The sequence below is a fragment of the Cyprinus carpio genome, chromosome B7, assembly GCF_018340385.1.
Source record: "Cyprinus carpio isolate SPL01 chromosome B7, ASM1834038v1, whole genome shotgun sequence".
NCBI classification, from domain to species: Eukaryota; Metazoa; Chordata; class Actinopteri; order Cypriniformes; family Cyprinidae; genus Cyprinus; species Cyprinus carpio.
Genome location: NC_056603.1, coordinates 22,392,613 through 22,411,504, shown reverse-complemented (window position 1 = coordinate 22,411,504; position 18,892 = coordinate 22,392,613). Strand labels below are relative to the sequence as shown.

The following is an 18,892-nucleotide window of genomic DNA, read 5'->3' as shown; positions in this document are numbered from 1 at the left end:
CGTGCATGGCACAAAAGGCACCGCTGGGATTCGAACCCAGGATCTCCTGTTTACTAGACAGGCGCTTTAACCAACTAAGCCACGGCGCCGCTGCGTGATTGGTCGCCACCTAATATATATATAGGCTATCAATTCAAAACGAAGTACGAAGTACGAAAGAACAGAAAGATTACGAATCTGTCATTGAACTGAACACAGCGCGTCGAAACATCATTTTGGTCATTTGTTTAGGTTGTATATGTTTCGCTTAGTTTTTTTCCACAACATTTTGCGCGCTATTCGATCTGGTGTAACCATAGACTGTATAAAAACAGGGTGTAACAGATGGTTAACGTTACTCAGAGAGAACAAATGTGATGAACGGGATTAATTGACAGTATTTTTTTTTTTTTTTGTCAACTAAGTTATATAACTTATCCCTTTAAGATACAAGATCTGACACAAATCAGATCATGACCAAATCTTATATTTCAAATAATTTTACTTATCTCATCAACAAAAGTGCAAAATGCATATATTTTATTTTTGTAAAGGTTTATAGCAGATATATTCTATTGGTATTTTTGTCTTTATATGTTTATTGCCACATAGCGATTATTATTAATATTATTTTTAATGTATTGTTTTCTCTTTATTATTTGTGTTATATTTATATTTTATTACATGTACGTCTGCACTATGTCTGTACTTTTTTTTAAAACTATAAGCTACTGTCACCATGACAAAGTCCTTGTGTAAACACACTTGTCTTTTCTGATTCTGATTCAGATGTTAGACAGTTAACATCTGGGCAAAGACGAGGTCAGGCGTACTGTACAGGTGGGGAATATTTTTATCTGCTCCACTTAGGCACCTAAACTGTCAGCAACATTTCAAACAGTACAGAATTAGAGTGCAGCTGGTTAACATTTTATTATAATAATCACTCACCTTTTTATTTTATTTTATGAATTTGTTATTTAAAAATATCTGCAATCATAACACATATGCCATTAGGTACACTTAAATGCACCAACACACACACACACACAGAACATACGCACACTCTCACACACACAAAATTAGTATTCATCTTGAAGTTTCTGTAAGACAAACTCTTCACACTTGGTTCTTCAGACACATTCTATCTCTTGTTCCTGATGTTTTTCAACCTAAGCCAGTGAGAGAGAAAGAGAAATAACATTATTTCAAGCTTTTATTTTACTAATATGTAATTGTATACCAAGATAACCTTACCATTTACAAAATGCATGATAAAATGCTTTATGATTAAAAATATGAGCTCTGACCTCTGCAGCAGTTCACTAGTAGACACAACTCTATTTTCATCTTCACTGTTGGAGTCTGTGCCGGCTGAGCTGCTGTTAGACTCATCTACCCTCTTCTTCTGTTTCCCTTTATGCTTATGTTTCTTGTTCTTTTTTTTCTGAAAAAATAAGAAAAGTAAAATTAAATGTACTTTCGAATTTTGGAAAGATGTCTGGCACTCAGACTGGGTTCATCTGCTCCAGAAGAACCCACCTTTTTCTCTTTTTTGTGTTTCTTGGATTTGTGTTTCTCTTTATCTTTCTTCTTGTGTTTCTTCAGCTGCGGCGAGTGTGCAGATGGGATAAACCCTGGTAAAGAGACACACACAATGTAAAACGACATGTTAATATAAAAAACAGGCTAGTGAAAAGTCCTGGATGAAAGAGAAAAAGTAATAAACAAAACTACTAAAACTTTAAAATAATAATAAAACAATATTAAAGAAACTATGTCTTGTGTGATTAAAGGCTGGAATACACTACACGACTTTTAAAATCTGAAAAGATTTTTAAAACACTAGGCATCATACACTTACCGACTTTGTAAATAGTGACAGAGGAAAACTGTCCATCATATACTAAACGACTGAGGACCATCACCAGACTTTAAAGTTGTTCCGGTCATGACAAACTCACACAGAAACATGTGCACTGTTGCTAGGAGACTATCCACAAATGAAAACAATGTGTTCTAAAATCGACTCAAAATATCAAACATGTTTGATCTCCTCAGACTGCATGGAATTATAGACTGAAGCTAAAAAAAAAGACAATTACTCCAGACTGTAAATCAGTGGAAATCTGGAGCAAATCATGTAGTGTATTTCAGGCTTTAGTTGAAATCAGTTCCATCATTTTAGGATATCTAGTGACAGTCATGCTTTAGACATTTATTTGCTCCAATGCAAGTTGCTATTATTGATTTAACACATGTCCACACAATGTTCACATGATAAACTGAGGGGGATGGTGACTGCAGTGGTTACAGTGACTGACCAGGAGGTGGCAGTCTGGGGCCGAACTCCTCTTCATCCAGGCCTTGTGATTTATCAGGAGCACTATGGGAGGAGGACTGGGTATTTTGTGTTGAAGCTGTTTCAGCAGATGGCTTGCTCTGGACTGTAAGATGCTTTAAATCTGAGGGGGAAGAGAAAACAGTCAATAAACGATTATGACAATCTGACAATGGCATCTGAATCAATGAAAGAGATTTTTGTGGAAGTGCTCATCTTCAGATTATACCTGGCACTTTGCTGATGTCAGGAGCAGGAGTGATCTGAGCTGAGACGGGTGGGTTGAGTGTCTCTGCACTAATCTGGATTGGTTCAAATGTTGAAGGGGCCACCTCTTCTTCTTCACTATCCTCTTCAGATGAAGATGAGCTCTTCTCATCTGAAGAGCTGGCAAAGATGGCTTTAAAGAGATCCATAGGAGGCCTCACTTCTTCTTCATCCTCTTCCTTCTCCTCCTCATCAGTCTTTGGCTCAGTCTGCTTCCCATCGGACTGGGCCACTTTTACCTGCATAAAAGCGTGATTGTTACATTGAGATTACGTTATATCCAGTACTAAATTAAAAATACTTTAGCATTAAATTTATTTATGTAAAAGAGAAACTTTCTAAATGCATTCTTTGGGAGTTTTTATAGTAATTAAGAGTTGAATGAATACAGTCAAGTATCACTGGTACCTCTGGACTGGCAGAAGCATGTGAAGAGTCGGTCTGGTTCTTGGCCCCAGCTTCGATTTGCTTGGCCACTGAAACCTCACTGCGCGTTTCACTGAGGAACGCACTAAGTGGGTCTTTAGGTTCAGATACCTTCCCTGTTTTGTCCCACCTGGATTTCTTATTGACTTCTGGAGTCAAATGGGGAAGGGTTGTGCTGGAGCCGGGAGGTTTGGAAGCACTCGGGCCCTCTCTGCTGACATGACTGCTATCCGTTATTGTCAGGAAGTTAAAAACCGAGTACTTATCTCTCTTTATTTTAGGCATTCCCACAGTACTGGACCTGCACAAGCCAGACAGGATAAATGGAAAGAGTGGAGAGAAAAAAAAACAATTTCTTCCAATTTGAAATACATTTTTTGAACGACAAAAATGCAGTTACATTTTTAATTAACAGTCGGCCATAAAATATTAACAAAAAAAAAAAAAAAGTTTTTTATTTTTTATTTTTACAATGACAATGCATCACCAATGTCAATAAAAAAATGCAATACCAAATGATAGTTCTATTTTTATTTAATTTACTACAATATTGTTAGCATGAAAAGAAAGTAATATCTAAGCAATAAAAGGGACTGAATGTAAATTTAAATGTAATAATTTTAATCAAATGTTTAACTTATTTAAAAGTTGGTGGAAAGTACAAAAAATAAACTAAACCAACACTATTAACAGTACTTGTATTTTCTTTTAGGCTGAAAATTATCATAATTGTATTGAATACTCCTTTCATTTAGTGCAAATCACCAATGTTGTTTTGTTTTGTCCTGCTTTGTCCTTAATATACTTAAATAGTAACGAATATCTTCAGATACAGCATATTTGATCCACCAAAACTGAAAATCTGTCTTACCCTGGATAAGGGTCTGGAACATTGAACCTTTTACACAATAGTTTTTCAGGGTGCCACTCAAATGTGTCTCTGGTCAGCTTTCCAAACATCTTCATCTTCACAGCGGCCTGCTTGTCATCCACATCATTCTAAAAAAAAGAGAGTAATATTGAAGTACAATTATAATAAATAGTGAACTATTTTTGAACCATAAGCACTTTTTTAGTTCCAGTTTAACTAAACAAATGTCATGAACTTATTGCTAAGTACACTTAAGTGCTTGAACTGAAGGTACCTCCGTACCTCTTGATCCCGTGTGACCTCTACACTGTCTGTATCATCCTCATGTTTGCTGCGTGTGAAACGTGAGGAGAGAGAAGAGTTGCTGGGCTTATAGAGTACTGCAGCACGCACAAATTCATCCCTTTCTCTCCCTCTCTCCCACTCCGTCATGGAAGAGTCCAGACTCGACTCCAGGGCCTCTACAAATCACAGCCACAGAGTGGAAATCAGATATTTAGCTTAGCCCAACTTAGCAAAGTCTAGGATAAATCACACCAAACATAACTGATCCAATTCACCTTTATCGCCCTTTTTGAGTTTGTTGATGTACAGATCATAGCGAGCCTGTTTCTGGGGATTTTTTTGAAAAGGTTTAAAGGTTTTGCTAGCATCTGCAGTGGGACCCGACCAAGCATTCAAAGCCATCTGCGTTTCAGAGGAAGCCTGAGTTTTGGCTGGAGAGGTTAGAGAATCAGGCTGTGGGGCGGTTGACTGGAAACGGCTGGACAGGGTCTGTAGAGCAGCAGCTTTAGCCGAAGCCACCACGGCAGCTCGATCTTCAGCTGAGGAAAGGTTTAACACAGACTTATTCTGCTCCTTGGCTACACTGCGGATCTCGTTCAGCCGCTCTCTGTCCTTACTGCCAAGCAGCTCAAACACAGAGCTTGGGCCTACAAAACAAACACATTTTTAAATTAAGTTTGGGTTAAAAATTGCCCATAATACATTATTGGGTAAAAAAAAATAAAAATAATTGAATTGATTAAGATTCTCACACATACAAAACAAATGGAAATTCGTAATTTATTCACATTCAAAACAAATGGTAAATAACGAACAGACCCTGATTTTGTACTACATATTTTAGATAAAGATTTTAATCCACAGAAGGGGTTGTGCGGCTCTGTCATAATATACCAGTATAGACAATATCCGTGATATTTGAGAAAAATGAAACTTTAATAGCATGCTAATAATAAACGTACAATATCATCATTAAAGAGATACTCCATCTCAAAAAAATAAAAATGGTATGCTCTTCTCTATCAGCCACGCCACAAGGATGCGCCGTTTTCTTTCAAATCAAAGCTAAAAACACGTAGAAACAGCACATCCTTGTGGCGTGGATGACACAGAAGAGCATACACAGCATACGGTGATCTGGAGAGAGACAGAGGAGACCGCTGACAAAGGAATTGTTGAATAAAGTCGTTATTTTTGTTTTCTTCGCTTACAAAAAGTGTTCCCATCGCTTCATATAACCAAGATTGCACGTCTGATGGCAGATGGAGTATTCTGACGACGACTTTCATACCTTTTCTGGACCTTGACACTGTTATTAATTTGTCAGTCTATGGGACAGTCACAGGCCTCCAGGTTTTCATCCAAAATATCTTAAATTGTGTTCTGAGGATGAACGGAGCTTTTACAGGTTTGGAACGACATGGGGGTAAGTGATTAATGACAAAATTTTCATTTTGGGGTGGAGTATCTCTTTAAATGCCAGTGACTATCTGGTTGACACTTCAACATAATAGTTGGCAGTATTGCACCTTGATGCTGGTTGCCACTAGTCATAAAAAAGGGAAAAAAGAGACAACAGTGTGTAGCTACTACTGCTGAACAAAATCATGATGGAGGAGATTACAGACAAAAGCGAGCCACTCCACCCACTTTCAAAAATAGTTAGTTTGCCAGTCTGGTAACTTTTTGAATTCTGGTTAAAAGTTAGGGTGTCCAACACCCCAGAAAAGTGCATTAAGTACAGTAAGTTCTTTTTGTAAAGTTATGGTTACAAACTCTCTTTCCACCTACCTACACTCTTTCTGAGTTATACATCAGTCAAAAAGAGAGAAAACACAAAAGACCAATTTGACTGATTGCAATATTTCTATAGATATCACAATAATAGTATTTTTACGAATTATTTCACTCCTGTAATCATGTAGTGAAAATCTGAATTTAATTGCAATTACAAATCTATCATTCCAGTGAGTTTTAAACAATCTCAACACATGCGCAGGGACATCATTACCCTGTAGAGGCGTTTCTCCTAGCATGTCACGTCTCTGAGAAGAGTCTAAGCTGTGACGGCCCTGCTGTGGTGCATCCTGTGATAGGTGTCCACGTGAAGCCTGTAGTGCCTGGGCAACGATGGGGCTGACGGTGGATAAATCAACCACAGGACGGAAGTAATGCACGGGCCGATAATCACGGGGCAAATCAGGGGGAGGATAGACCTAGAAAACAAAACCAATGAGCCTATTTAACTGCACAACTTATTCACAGAAAATAAGGTAATAAAGGAACTCAAGCCTAGTACTGTTTTTGTGAATAAAGAGTACATTACCGTTTTAATCTCTGTGACTTGGGAGGCCAATGTAAACCCATCCAGAATCCTACCCAAATATACCACATCTCTTTTTGAGTCTGGAACAAAAACAAATTAATTTGTCATGGAGAAACTATTTTTCCTCCTAAAACACTTAAATAGCATTCAGTTCTGGCATCCTGATGCAACATAAATGATGGGAAGTATCATGACATTATAAGAACTCAGCGAAGTACTTCCTGTCACCAACCATTCTTCTTCCTGATGTACTGCTGGGGAGCAGTCCATCCGTAGAGTCCATCCCCTGGTTCTTCTCCGCCCAAAACAGTATCATAGTTGGACATGGAGTCTTTATGATAAATATCGGCATCTTCGTTCTCCATTGCACCAACACCAAAAGCCTACACACACACACATGTATACAATAATGTCATGTATCTTCCAATAGAAGTGTTCAAATGTAATTTTTTAGGCCCTAACTGATTGTACTTTGGTCTTACCTGCCCTGCAATCCCTCCCCTGCGTTTCTGTCCTGTATTTCTGTCTCCAAATAAGCTGCTTGTTCTGTCAGACTGAAGCGTGAAGAGGTTTATATGTGCTGATTCTGATCCGCCACCCAAGGCCTGAAGTGGGTTGAGCCCTCGGTAACCCAGACCATGGGAGTCGACTTTAGGGGTGAAGTCCACTGGGACCACATCTTTGGGGGCAAAGGTCACATTCTCTGGAGCGAATTCATCATCTTCATCCTTAAAAAAAAAAAAAAAAAAAAACTGGGTATATGTTTTTCAGTCTCACTAAAGCAAGTTCAGCAGTAAGTCTATTCTTCACATTATAATCACATAGGCTGCATCCGAATATCCAAACTTCCCTACTAAACAGTAGGTGAAAAACAGTATGTGAAAAGAGTAGTGTAACTGAATTCACAGTATTCATAACTTAAGACAGTAGATGTACCCAGATGATCCACTTCTTTCTGAATTGCGCATCTAGAGGACATTTCACTATGCCATGACTCTAAGACACAGGAGGGGATTTTTGAATAGAAGTGAAGCGACGCTACTGACCCTGGTTAGTCACATAACAGTGACAACAACATGGCAAATGTAGTACATCCCGATTACATTTATACTTTACAAAACACACTTTTTAAACAAGTGTCATTAAAGTATACGATTCCAGACACAGCCATAATAAGCTTCAAAAGAATCTGATGAAAAACCCACACACTAAACAATGCCCACCTCGGACTCCTCTGATCCACTGGGCAGCAACGCACCGCCATGAACTTTAACTGCATCTGAAAGAGGAGAAAGAGCCTTTCCAAATCTAAAACCTAAAAATTGCACTACGGTTAAAACAAAACATTTATGATATTTTGTCTTATTACCAGTGTTTTGCTTGCGTTGCCTTCTCTTCAGTCTTGGTCCAACTCCCTGGCCATCTTTCCAGCCCATTTTTCTCAGCAGCTCCACACCAATGGATGACCTGGAATTACACAATGCAATGCAAAAACTTTAGTTTACAACTACATTTTAGTTAGATCATATTATTTAGAGAGTGAGGAGTACCTTGCAGGGGCAATAAGCTCCTCCAGCAGTCCAGTGTCTCCAGGTATCAGAGCAGCCAGAGAGCTGACCGCTCGTGCCTTGTCCTTTAACTGATCTTTCCTCTCAGATGCAAAATCTTCTGTAGTGACAATCTCTCGAGGGGCAATACCATGCTCACTAAAATCCTTTAAGTATACATATTAGACATTAGAAAAAACATGTCAAGAACATCACAGATATTAAGACGCAGTATTATTGACGTGGAGAGCTGAGATCCACACACAAACCTCCTCATCCATGAAGTCCTCTGGTCTAGCATTCTGTCTCTCTGCCTTTTGCTGTCGAGATGATACAAATGTTGATGGAGTCCAGCCTAAAGAACACAGCAGCAGACTAGTTAAACTGCGTCAAGACCCGGTTAACAGTATTAAACGCATCGGTGCACTGAGCAGGGCTGTCACTGACCTTCTTGAGAGCCGACTGTGTTGAAGTAACCAGCGGAGAAGCCGCCAGTGAAAGCACCGTGAAATCTCTTGTAACGACCCTTCTCATCTTTAACCGTCTGCTCGTGCACAGGTACCGGCTTTCTGATGGGTTCATCTGAAATACACGAACACCGTGGATTTATGTAGAGAAGTGTGCGCTTTCTACGCCTGCATTTTTTATTAAAACATTCACAGCTCCTACGTATCAAAGACTTGCAAATTCACACAAATGACAGCATCATTGCACACATCTTCAGTACCTTCTTCCAGAGGCTCTAAAGGAGTTCCATAAGTCACGAAATCCTCGTCGCTATCTTCGTCAGACGCCATGTTTACAACAAGTAACGTTACGGTGGCCGCGTGAGCTCCTGCGATGTCTGATTCGTGAATCAATCGCTCTTTTGATTCGGATCTTCTTAATGAATCAATTGAACCGGTTCACCGGTCTGAACAGTTGTGGTTTCACGTGTCTGACTGAATCGGTTCTCACTGGTCAACTCACTGACATTGACATAAACGATTCATAATGTGACGACAGAAAGAGAATTTGAAGTTATAAGACGTTTGACTGATAAATAAAATAGGATTGACATGGTGTGGAATTGAGTTTTAATATAGTTTTTGCGTTTTTTATTAGTAACCTCATTGCCTGGTTGGAAAACACGAAATTGCAATAAAACCTCTACTATCCGTTGTATAAACCTTATTTTATTATTACTGAAACAGAAATATGTGCATAAATGTTTTTTTTTATATATATTGCGTAATGACGCAACTAAATTCGAAAGAGTATCAAAATATACAGTTGTAAATAATTGTCGTGTACATCATAATGCATTTATACCACCTTTGAGCAGCAATAGTCTTTGTAAAGACAGCTAAAAAATAAATGACACTTCAGGAGCATATTTGCAGAGAAAATTTGGCATAATATCTTCACATTTATGCATTTGGTAGTCACTTTTATCCAAAGCCACGTACATTCAAGATTCATCATTACATGCATTGCCTGGAAACTGAACCCACCATGACCTTTGTATTGCTAGCACCATGCTGTACTATTTGGGCTGTAGGAATTTAAAAAGCAGACACATTATCTGTCTTGTTTACTGGTTTTCAGGTTAAGAGACATTAATAATAAATAGCAACAAACACTGTACAACAAACAACTTTTATTATTGCCAACACAGCTCATTCAAAGATTTTCTTGTAGACTTTGACTCTGGAGTGAAAGTAAATAAAATCTCAGCCAAACAGGACATTCATTAAAGATGTATTAACCTGTTTCCCTTGTATGTTTAACATCTAGTGCAGACTTTGGTCGCATAAAAGTTCTTTTTAAAAACAACAAAAAGCAGCGCACCATGTCATAGACATAGACATTCTACAAATGTTGCCTACATATAAAGATCAGCTTAAGGTGAACAAATATCTACACTTTAATATTTATTATGTGTTCAGCAATTTACTTAAAAATACATACACCGTATGCATCTAAAATATGACAGCAGCTTTACAAATGAGGATATCAAAATCCAAAATAAAACTCAAATTTTCCAACAGAAATAAAAGGATGCTATTTTAAAAATAGAAGAAACAATGTTTTTCTTCAAAATGGGCATTTTCGTTTGAGCTCCCATTGCTTCATGAATTGCAGAGGGAAGTTAGAGTCCTATTTGGGAGGTCGACCTTCACACCCTTTGGATAATCTCCCAGCATTGAGGCCTATGTGCAATCTTGATGAATAATATGATGATATGAAATACTCTCCACTTCTGTCTCTTCAAAGTGCTATTGGATATGAGGCCGTGGTTTCAGGATAAGTTTCCCCGTCTAGTATGTGAGAGGGAAAAATACAAATGTTTGCACAAGAAAAGTTACTTTGCATTCATAAACCAGTGAAACTGAGAGACCACAAAGGGCAATTCAGAGGACACAAGTACTCACATCATCACAGGACATGTTATATTCTGCTAGTACTGTCCGGCAGCGTGCTGCAATACTGCAAGAGGTTAAGGAGAGATTTAGTAGTCCGTGATCATTTGCAGTTTTGTAATTGTTAATAGTCAACAGATTGGCTGAATACAATGAAGACAGTAACATTTCCTGTATTAAAAAGGATACATAGATGGTGCAACAACTCGTTTGTGTATTCCAGCAAAGAAAAGGCCAATCAGAGTCACACAGCTGATTGTGAAAAATGGATGATTCCATAAAGATGAGAAGAAAGAAACCTGTGAAAAGAGAGAACATGAAAGACAAACCACTATAATGGCAAACATGTAGAATGCGGCATTTGACACTTATCTGACACCTCTAAATTTGACATACTTTCTGAGTGTCTGGATCTATCAGCCAGTTCCAGGCCCCTGTGGCTGTACACACAGACACCACGATCAGAATCACTGCAAAAAGAAGGCAGAATTCATGAATTAAAACATTAATTCATTCATTTCAGTCCTTGTTGATTAATACGCTATGGACACTTGGAAAGCACGTATAGATCTTGACTCAGACCAGACACATAGTCCAGGTTTTAAACAGATTTAATAAAGATCTGACCAAACAAGCTGGTCTGACTTACTGCGCCAACGACCTGTAGCCGGCTGCAAACAAGACACATACTCTGTCAGCCTCCTCTCAAAAGCCTTCAGGTCTGCGGAGGAGCAAAACAACTGCATCAGAACAGGACACACAATGAGGTAAGCAACATCTGTTTTATAATTTTAATTTATAAAGAATTCAGCCACCACTTAAAGGACAAATTCAAAGACAGCTTTGTATCAATACAATGTTGGTAGTACATATAAATGATTTTTTTTCCACATATGACCTGAACCCGGATCTCCCAATTTATTTATCAGCTAAAGTGATTTTCTGACAGCTGCAGGGCTTTTATTAAAACTACAGATGGTACTTCCGCATTTTTGTATTCCCGACTATGGACAGTTGAATCGAACCCAGAGCATTATGGGTGATGGAGTTTTCTAGCAAAAGTGAATGCCACAAACCCTTTTCTCCATTTTTTTCACCTCTTTCAACAACATTTCGCCTTTCTACTGTGCACTCAGCCAAGTGTTATTAAAACAGCGGTGAAATACCCCTTTAAGACACCATGCAGCTGTGTTTCACATCACTCTGAAAAACGCATAATGAAGAAAAGCTAATAATATAGATGGGCAAATGCACTGATTTGAGTTTATAGGGTCAGAAACATCAGCTGTACCAGGCATATCAATGCACAGGCAGCTTTATAGCTTTTACATTTTGTGGAAAATGTGCACTACTTTGCATGTATTACACTTCAGTGTCAGATATGATGGCATTGTGATTGGCCAGCACGATGTTTAAAAGCCAAGACCGGGTCTGCGTCCCAATTTGCATACAAGCCATCCTAAATTCTGTGATATTAGTAATTTTCAAGACTATTTAGGGCAGATAGGGTGGATAGTATGCACACTGGGACGCAGGGTGGGTTTTACAATGACAGAAGAGCTGCACTCCTTGTTGAGGCACCAGTCTTGCGAGATTTCGTTTTACATACTTACGTTCATAATGTTGCTGCAGTGCATGTCAGCAAAATAAATCACGCTTTTATCAGCTGAAGGGTCTTTGATTCTTAGCTTAGATGCTAGCAGCCCCGTGTCAACACTATCTAACTTGTCATAACAAACACACGGACGCTGCGATAATATCTGGACATGACACTTGGAGATGAGAACAGTAAACTGATAATAAATCTATTGAAAAATACCTTCGGCTTGTTCTAAAGAATTCATTGCTCTTCTCCAAGTGCTGTAGTCGCTGAGTGTAGGCCTGCAAACACACGCAGCTACCGTCAGCGTGCCCCAGCCAATCACGGAAGCGCTCTTCTCATGGGCTCCTAGACGAGAGGACGTCATCTTAAAGAAACATGTCCATTTGTTTTGTTTGATTGTTTGCTTATTAGATGCTTCGATATTTAGTTGTTAACTATTCTTAGACGGTTTCATCAGGCGCACGCCCCTGGCCCGAAGTTAACTTCCGGTCTGTAAAGGTAAAGTCAAGGTGATGAGTAGACTGAAGTTGGGCTCAGGTGGTTGTGCTGTGGGATGTGTTTCCCATACATTTATTTATTTGTGGCGCTCACAATATCAAAACTGATCGATTTTCCAAAAGGCTTCGTTAAATAAACATGAGAACGTACTGCACGTTTAAAAATCAAAACGAGCCGCGGGTGTTTTTATATCACTGTATTTCTGAAGGAAAACTATCTTTAATTAGTCTATTAAATTTTCGATGTCATTTTCATTTCATTTTGCATGTTATATGCCTTATAAATCACCGTTTGTGAGCTTAGCTCTGCTTTGTGTACAGCAGTTACTGGGCAAACCTCTTTAAAGCACCTCCTGCTGGCAGAGAATGCATTTTCAGTAAGTCTGTTTTACGCAGCAAACATATTTAGCTTGTTATCAAAAATAATCTACTCTAGAGGGACAACTTAGCTGTTGTTATTGATTCTATTTGGAAGTCTACCGGAAGTTAAGTTAGGGCCATATAACGTTTGTGTATGAAACAGTCTATATTCAGTAATCAGACGCATTAATTTATTTAAATAAATTCCAAAGCTGTCAAGACAGTACTTGCCTACATTTCTTGTTACAGTTATTAAAAGGAGTTGAAATGACAGCCAATCTGATTATATTTAAAAATGTAATGCAACTGAACTTTATATAGTACATTGTTGAAAACAAAATTACATCTACTCTTAAGAAAAATGGTTCTAAACGGTACCAGAAAAGGGTTCTTCAGCTTGTAACAATAGCAGAACCCTTTTTGGTGCTAAATAGAACCCTTTTTATAGGGTTCCACAAAGAACCACGCTTTGAAAGTTCTATATAGAACCTTAATGGTGTTATAAATAACCTTTTAAATGATGGTTTGTTTTCATTAATTAGAACATTGGTATATTTATATAATATGAGTATTATTTATATTATTTGTATATATTATTTATTCCTATTTTTACCCCTTTATCTGCCTTGTCTTATAATATCTTATAGCGTCTATTAGGCTTTTCATAAACAACAGCAACAACAACAACAGCATGTTGTCAGTTATAAGTACTTTTATTTTATTTCATGACAAAGTGACAGTGATCTAACAACGGTTATTAGCAGAATACATTAATAAATGAAACAAGACACTGATAATAAATAAATATTTGAAGTAAAACAAAAATAGAAACAGAAAATAGTTTAATAAAGACCAAGTTCCAGTGAAGTACTGTATTTTCACAATCCTCAGTGATCATCATTATGTGTATTTTGGTGTGACTGAGTGGCAGTTTCTCTTTGCAGATGACGAGGTTGCAGGATGTGGCAGCAACTGAAATGCACATGTCTGTCTAAATTCAATGTCTGTGTTACTTACTTACTGAAGAAGAGGAGAGCTGCTCAATTACATATTACCAAAAAACTCAAAAGAGAAAAGAACATGTTTGTTTGGAAACCAGTTACAATTTTATAGTTAAAGTTGTGTTTAAATTAAATAATGAAATCATTTACCTGTTGAGAGTGTGTTGACTATCAGTCTGATCTCCAGAAAATCAGTAATGAGGTGCTTTGACAAAGTGGCGTAGCGAGTCAAAAATGTATACGGCCCCTCCAAACATTATGGGCTACAACTCGGTTAACTTAGGCCCTATTGTTGATTTTTCGGAAGTAAATAAAGTTATGTGAATCGTGACTATTCATAAGCTGTTTTATTTATGGTATAGGCTAATGCTTGGAAATGATGTTTAAAGCTTTCAAGTCCATTCATTATTTGTAGCATGCAAATCGCAGCTTTGTGCTTTGTTGCTACAAAGTCTCAGCCTTCTGTCAATTTTATAAACGTCTTTTTACGCTCTTTAATTTTTAGTGAGATAATTCGCCTCAGTTCAGGCTGCATATGAATCAATGATATTTTCCTCTTTAATATTTGCAGCACGAAATAAACATGAATATTTGAATGCATGTTGGGCCGGTCCCATGCAGGGCTCTATTCATTCCCTCGTTTCAATTAAAAGTTCCCCCCAGCTTGGCGGGCCCCCAAACTGCCCAGGCCCATATGCACCTGCACCCTGGATACCCAGAAGCTATGCCACTGCTTTGACGGTTACAGATTTGAAAAACAGAAAGGCGGGAAGAAAGAACCCTAATCTCTTAACATAAAGAACCATTTCAGCATAAAAGGGTTCTTCAGGATGCTGTGGTTCTGAACAGAACTGTTAATGTAAAGAACCTTTAAAGCAATTCAATATCTGCAAGCTTAAGATTTTGAGTTTCTTATTAATTAAATTTTTTTTGTAATGTGCTGATGGGGTTTTCCCCTTAACTATTCCTCTTGTATTATTTTTGGAAGAAGAAAAAAAAACCGTGTTTCTTTCTTTCTACAAGTTTTTATCTCCCAATTTTTCCTTTTTTATGTGCTTTTTGAGATCAACATGAGAAATGGATCTGACATCATATATTATTTATTTGTTTGTTAGGTTGAAGACTGACAAGATTTCACACATAAATTAGATTTTAGTTTATTCCTTCTTTTTTTAAAGTCCTCTTTCTATCATTAAATATCAAATTTGATCTGATATTCAAACATTTATCTTTTGATCATTTATTACCAGCCCAGGAGTGAGGCAGAATATGCAAGGAAAGAGCTGAATGTAGGAGACAAAGTAGACAAAGGGAATAATGAGAATAGAGGGAATAGAGCACAGTTTACTGAATAATGTTAATAGTGTCCTTCTCAGAGTAGTCTGACTTCAGCTCACAAGTACAAATTCAACAAGTATTGTTATCTCAAGCAAATACAATGGAAAATTATTTCTCCACATTGTCCTATGACATTTGCAACCTTAAAATGGAGACATGTTTTCACAGCCTAATTAACAAAAATATTTAAAAATGATTAAATATATACAGAGAGCATTAACAAAATTATTGAAGACAAAGAAGCAGAGCATTCAGAGAGTACAATTTGTATCTTAATATTCAAGCAAAACACACTGATTACTAAAATTAGATGAGCTGAGTACTAGATGTAATAATCAGCTTTGTTGTTTTTGGGTGTGAATTTATTAACTACTAACACCACATTAAACTTGTCCCTTAGTAAAGCCTCTATCTCACAGTCTGGGATTTCTTTCATGTCCACCAAGTCTGAGTCCTCTTTAAATGTGACCTCGCTGTACGTCCAACCAAACAGAGCTCTGAAGCCTGTGGCTGTCTGAAGGGAGCAAATGGATTTGAGCATGAACAGAGAGTCTGGACTAGTCTGCAGGCAATCGGACATCTTTCGGAAATGATCTACATCACGGGGTGTTAATGTGAAGGAGTATAATGTTTTGGTGAGCCGTTTATCAAGAAGGCTGGAATTAGCAAAGGCCTCATCTTGCACCAATTTTTTCCTACAGGTCTTCTCCAAAACCCACTGCATCCCATTATTTATGAGGCGGAATACACCTGGAGGCTGTGGCTGGTCTTTACCTGAGATCAACTCTAAGGGATGCCAGATTTGGCCCGACACTCCAAAGCTCACATCTGCAATGTACTGCTTCCCATCAATCTCCACCAGATTGATGAGATGAGAGTCCATGGTGAACACTTTGGAGCCTAGTGTAGAGAATTTGTATCCCATCTCCTTCAGGACCCATGAGAACAAGTGGTTGTTTTCACAACACCAGCCTCCCCGATTGCTCTTGACTATTTTATCATAGATGATGTGCAGGTCCAAAGTGTTCTTCTCGCCAGAATGGATGCCGAGGTTCTCAAATGGAATATTCATAACATGCAGCTTGTGGATGGTGAACAAATTGTCCAGGTCGGCTTTGTCATATTGGCCTGTAAACCCAATCTTTTTGAAGTACTCTTTCAGGTCCATTATATCCCTACAAGCAGCAATGTACAAAGTTTTAACATAAAATGGCTAGTCATTTTACATGGCTATACAGTATATGAAAAATTTAATTTCAGGACTTAAAAGCATGTTAAAGTATGTTAAATAGTGTGGCTCAAGGAAATACATTTTTTATTGTTATTATCACATGTAATCTTTCAAATGCAATAATATATTTAAAGGAGCAAGATAATATTTTTAAATCTTAAAATACATTTCAGATTAATGAAATTCTTTAACTGTACATCTAAATAAACATGTAAATTTAGATATTTTAGTAAATAAAATGTCTTGAAAATATTATTAAAAAAATCTATATCAGTTAATGTTTGGCCTTTTTGTGTGTGTATATATATATATATATATATATATATATATATATATATATATACACACACATACATACAATCTAATTCCAGAGAAGTTGGGACAGTTTGTAAAATGCAATAAAATCAAGAATCTCTGATTTTTAACTTTTATTTAATTGACAAAAGTACAAAGAAAAGATTTCCAAAGTTTTCACTGACCAACGTAAATATATTTTGTAGATATGAACAAATTTTGATTTTGATAGCTGCAACACTCCAAAAAAGTTGGGAAAGAGGCTTGTTTAAAACTGTGTCACATCAACCTTCCTTTTAATTAATGTTTCTTTGTTTGGGAATTGAGGATACTAATTGTTAAAGCAAAACTTTTGTCCAGTCTCGCTTCATATTAAATTTCAGAAGCTCAGCAGTCTGTGATCATCGTTGTCTGACTCTCCTTTTCACGACTGGTCATACATTTTCAATAGGAGACAGATCTGGACGGCATGTAGGCCAGTCTAACACATTCACTATGGCTCTATGAAACCATGCTTTTGTAGCACATGCAGAATGAGAGCTGGCATTGTCTTGATCTAATAACCATGGACTTCCCATAAAAGACATAATCTTGATGGCAGTATCTCTGTACAATCCCAATATATGACTCCATGTCAATGGTACCTTTGCACATATGCCAGTCACCCATGCTTTGCTTTGCTGCACCCCATACCATGACAGACGTTTGCTTTCGCTTCTGTCGCTAATGAAAGTCTGGATGGTCCCTTTGGTTTCTAGGACTGAGAACTCAAAATCTATTTTTCCATAAAAATTCCACACATTTTTGACACATTTTCAAACTAGGGCTGGACAATATATCGAACGATATGATCATGCGCATCTCGTCAGTAAAGCCGGTTCCATGATTAGCGGTAAATCCCCATCACCTGCTTTCAAATGGAGCTGCAGTTAATACACAGAGCCGTAGTTTATTGAAAAGCTACGCTATATCGAGTTCATTATCAAAGGCGATTCATCTTCAATAATGAACTCGATATAGCGTAGCTTCTCAGTGAACTACGGCTCTGTGTATTAACTGCAGCTCCATTTGAATGCAGGTGATGGGGATTTACCGCTAATCATGGAACCGGCTTTACTGACGAGATGCGCATGATCATATCGTTCGATATATTGTCCAGCCCTATTTCAAACAGTCTTTTTGACTATCTGAGATGAGCTCTGGCCCAGAGAACCCAGCAGCTGCATATTGGCTGTATGTCACGTCACTTTCACTTTCACTTCATATAATTGATAGCTTTCTGCTAGATTAACAGATATTCAAGTTGCATTTCTTGATGCAGCAGCAGACTGTGGTAAATGACAGTGGTTTTCTGAAGTACTCCTGAGCCCATGTGGCTATATATATAACACCACAGCATGATGGTTTCTTATACAATTCCATCTGAGGGCTCAAAGGTCAAGCACATTCAACTGAGGTTTCCTGCCTTGCACTACATGTACTGTGATTTCTCTGGATTCCCTGAATCTTTACACAATTTTATGTATGGTACTTGGTGAAAGACCTTAATTCCTTGCAATTTTGAATTGCAAAATGCGATTTTTGATTTGTTTGACACTTTTCTTTTGTGAAATTTGGCCCAAATTTATGAGACATGATCCAACTTTGCTTGCAAAGACTGAGATGCTCCTTTTATACCAAAACATGATACCTTGACCTATTACCAATTCACCTGCTTACTGTGAACTGTTACAAAACAGAAGGCACTATAAACTTTTCAACTTTATTTTGCCTCTTATCCAACTGGAATGTGTTGCAGTTGTCAAAAACAAAATTTGTTCATATTTACAAAATACATTTATGTTGGCCAGTGAAAACTTTGGAAATCTTTTCTTTGTACTGTTGTCACCTGAATAACAGTAAAAGAGAATTAACAAATCTCAGATTCTTGATTTTACTGCACTTTACAAAACATCCTAACTTCACTGGAATTAGGGTTGTATTTCTTTATATATATATATATATATATATATATATATATATATATGTAATACATATTACAAATATATATAAAAAAAAACACAAAAATACAAACAAAAAAAAAAATCAAAACAAAAAATACAAATAAGAAATACTGAAATAACA

General features: G+C 37.4%; 3 protein-coding genes and 1 non-coding gene across 4 annotated transcripts in view; all 4 read right to left on the bottom strand.

Moving 5' to 3' along the window:
• Positions 1 to 15: 15 nt before the first annotated feature.
• Positions 16 to 89, bottom strand: trnat-agu. The gene has a single exon. It is a non-coding gene; the product is annotated as a tRNA-Thr (tRNA).
• Positions 90 to 814: 725 nt separating this feature from the next.
• Positions 815 to 8,923, bottom strand: LOC109093150 (G patch domain-containing protein 1-like). Its single transcript, XM_019106873.2, has 19 exons — positions 8,770 to 8,923; positions 8,490 to 8,624; positions 8,312 to 8,397; positions 8,046 to 8,209; positions 7,865 to 7,962; positions 7,719 to 7,774; positions 6,978 to 7,223; positions 6,728 to 6,878; positions 6,496 to 6,575; positions 6,181 to 6,385; positions 4,445 to 4,816; positions 4,167 to 4,345; positions 3,885 to 4,012; positions 2,996 to 3,314; positions 2,550 to 2,826; positions 2,304 to 2,444; positions 1,522 to 1,616; positions 1,290 to 1,426; positions 815 to 1,151 (listed from the first exon to the last, which is right to left on the bottom strand). The coding sequence occupies exons 1-19, from the start codon at positions 8,837 to 8,839 to the stop codon at positions 1,124 to 1,126; spliced, it is 2,967 nt and encodes a 988-aa protein (XP_018962418.2). The 5' UTR covers positions 8,840 to 8,923; the 3' UTR covers positions 815 to 1,123.
• A 738-nt stretch (positions 8,924 to 9,661) lies between these two features.
• Positions 9,662 to 12,518, bottom strand: LOC109093151 (nuclear envelope phosphatase-regulatory subunit 1-like). The gene is made up of 6 exons (XM_019106874.2): positions 12,264 to 12,518; positions 11,094 to 11,165; positions 10,841 to 10,914; positions 10,634 to 10,743; positions 10,457 to 10,511; positions 9,662 to 10,342 (listed from the first exon to the last, which is right to left on the bottom strand). The coding sequence occupies exons 1-6, from the start codon at positions 12,409 to 12,411 to the stop codon at positions 10,301 to 10,303; spliced, it is 501 nt and encodes a 166-aa protein (XP_018962419.1). The 5' UTR covers positions 12,412 to 12,518; the 3' UTR covers positions 9,662 to 10,300.
• Positions 12,519 to 15,229: 2,711 nt separating this feature from the next.
• LOC122137977 (arylamine N-acetyltransferase, pineal gland isozyme NAT-10-like) overlaps positions 15,230 to 18,892 on the bottom strand; it is an 8,619-nt gene continuing 4,956 nt past the window's right edge. The window contains exon 2 of the mRNA XM_042727919.1: positions 15,230 to 16,418. Coding sequence (XP_042583853.1) covers positions 15,566 to 16,411 — 846 coding nt within the window. The 5' untranslated portion in view covers positions 16,412 to 16,418 and the 3' untranslated portion in view covers positions 15,230 to 15,565. The remainder of the gene's footprint in view (positions 16,419 to 18,892) is intronic.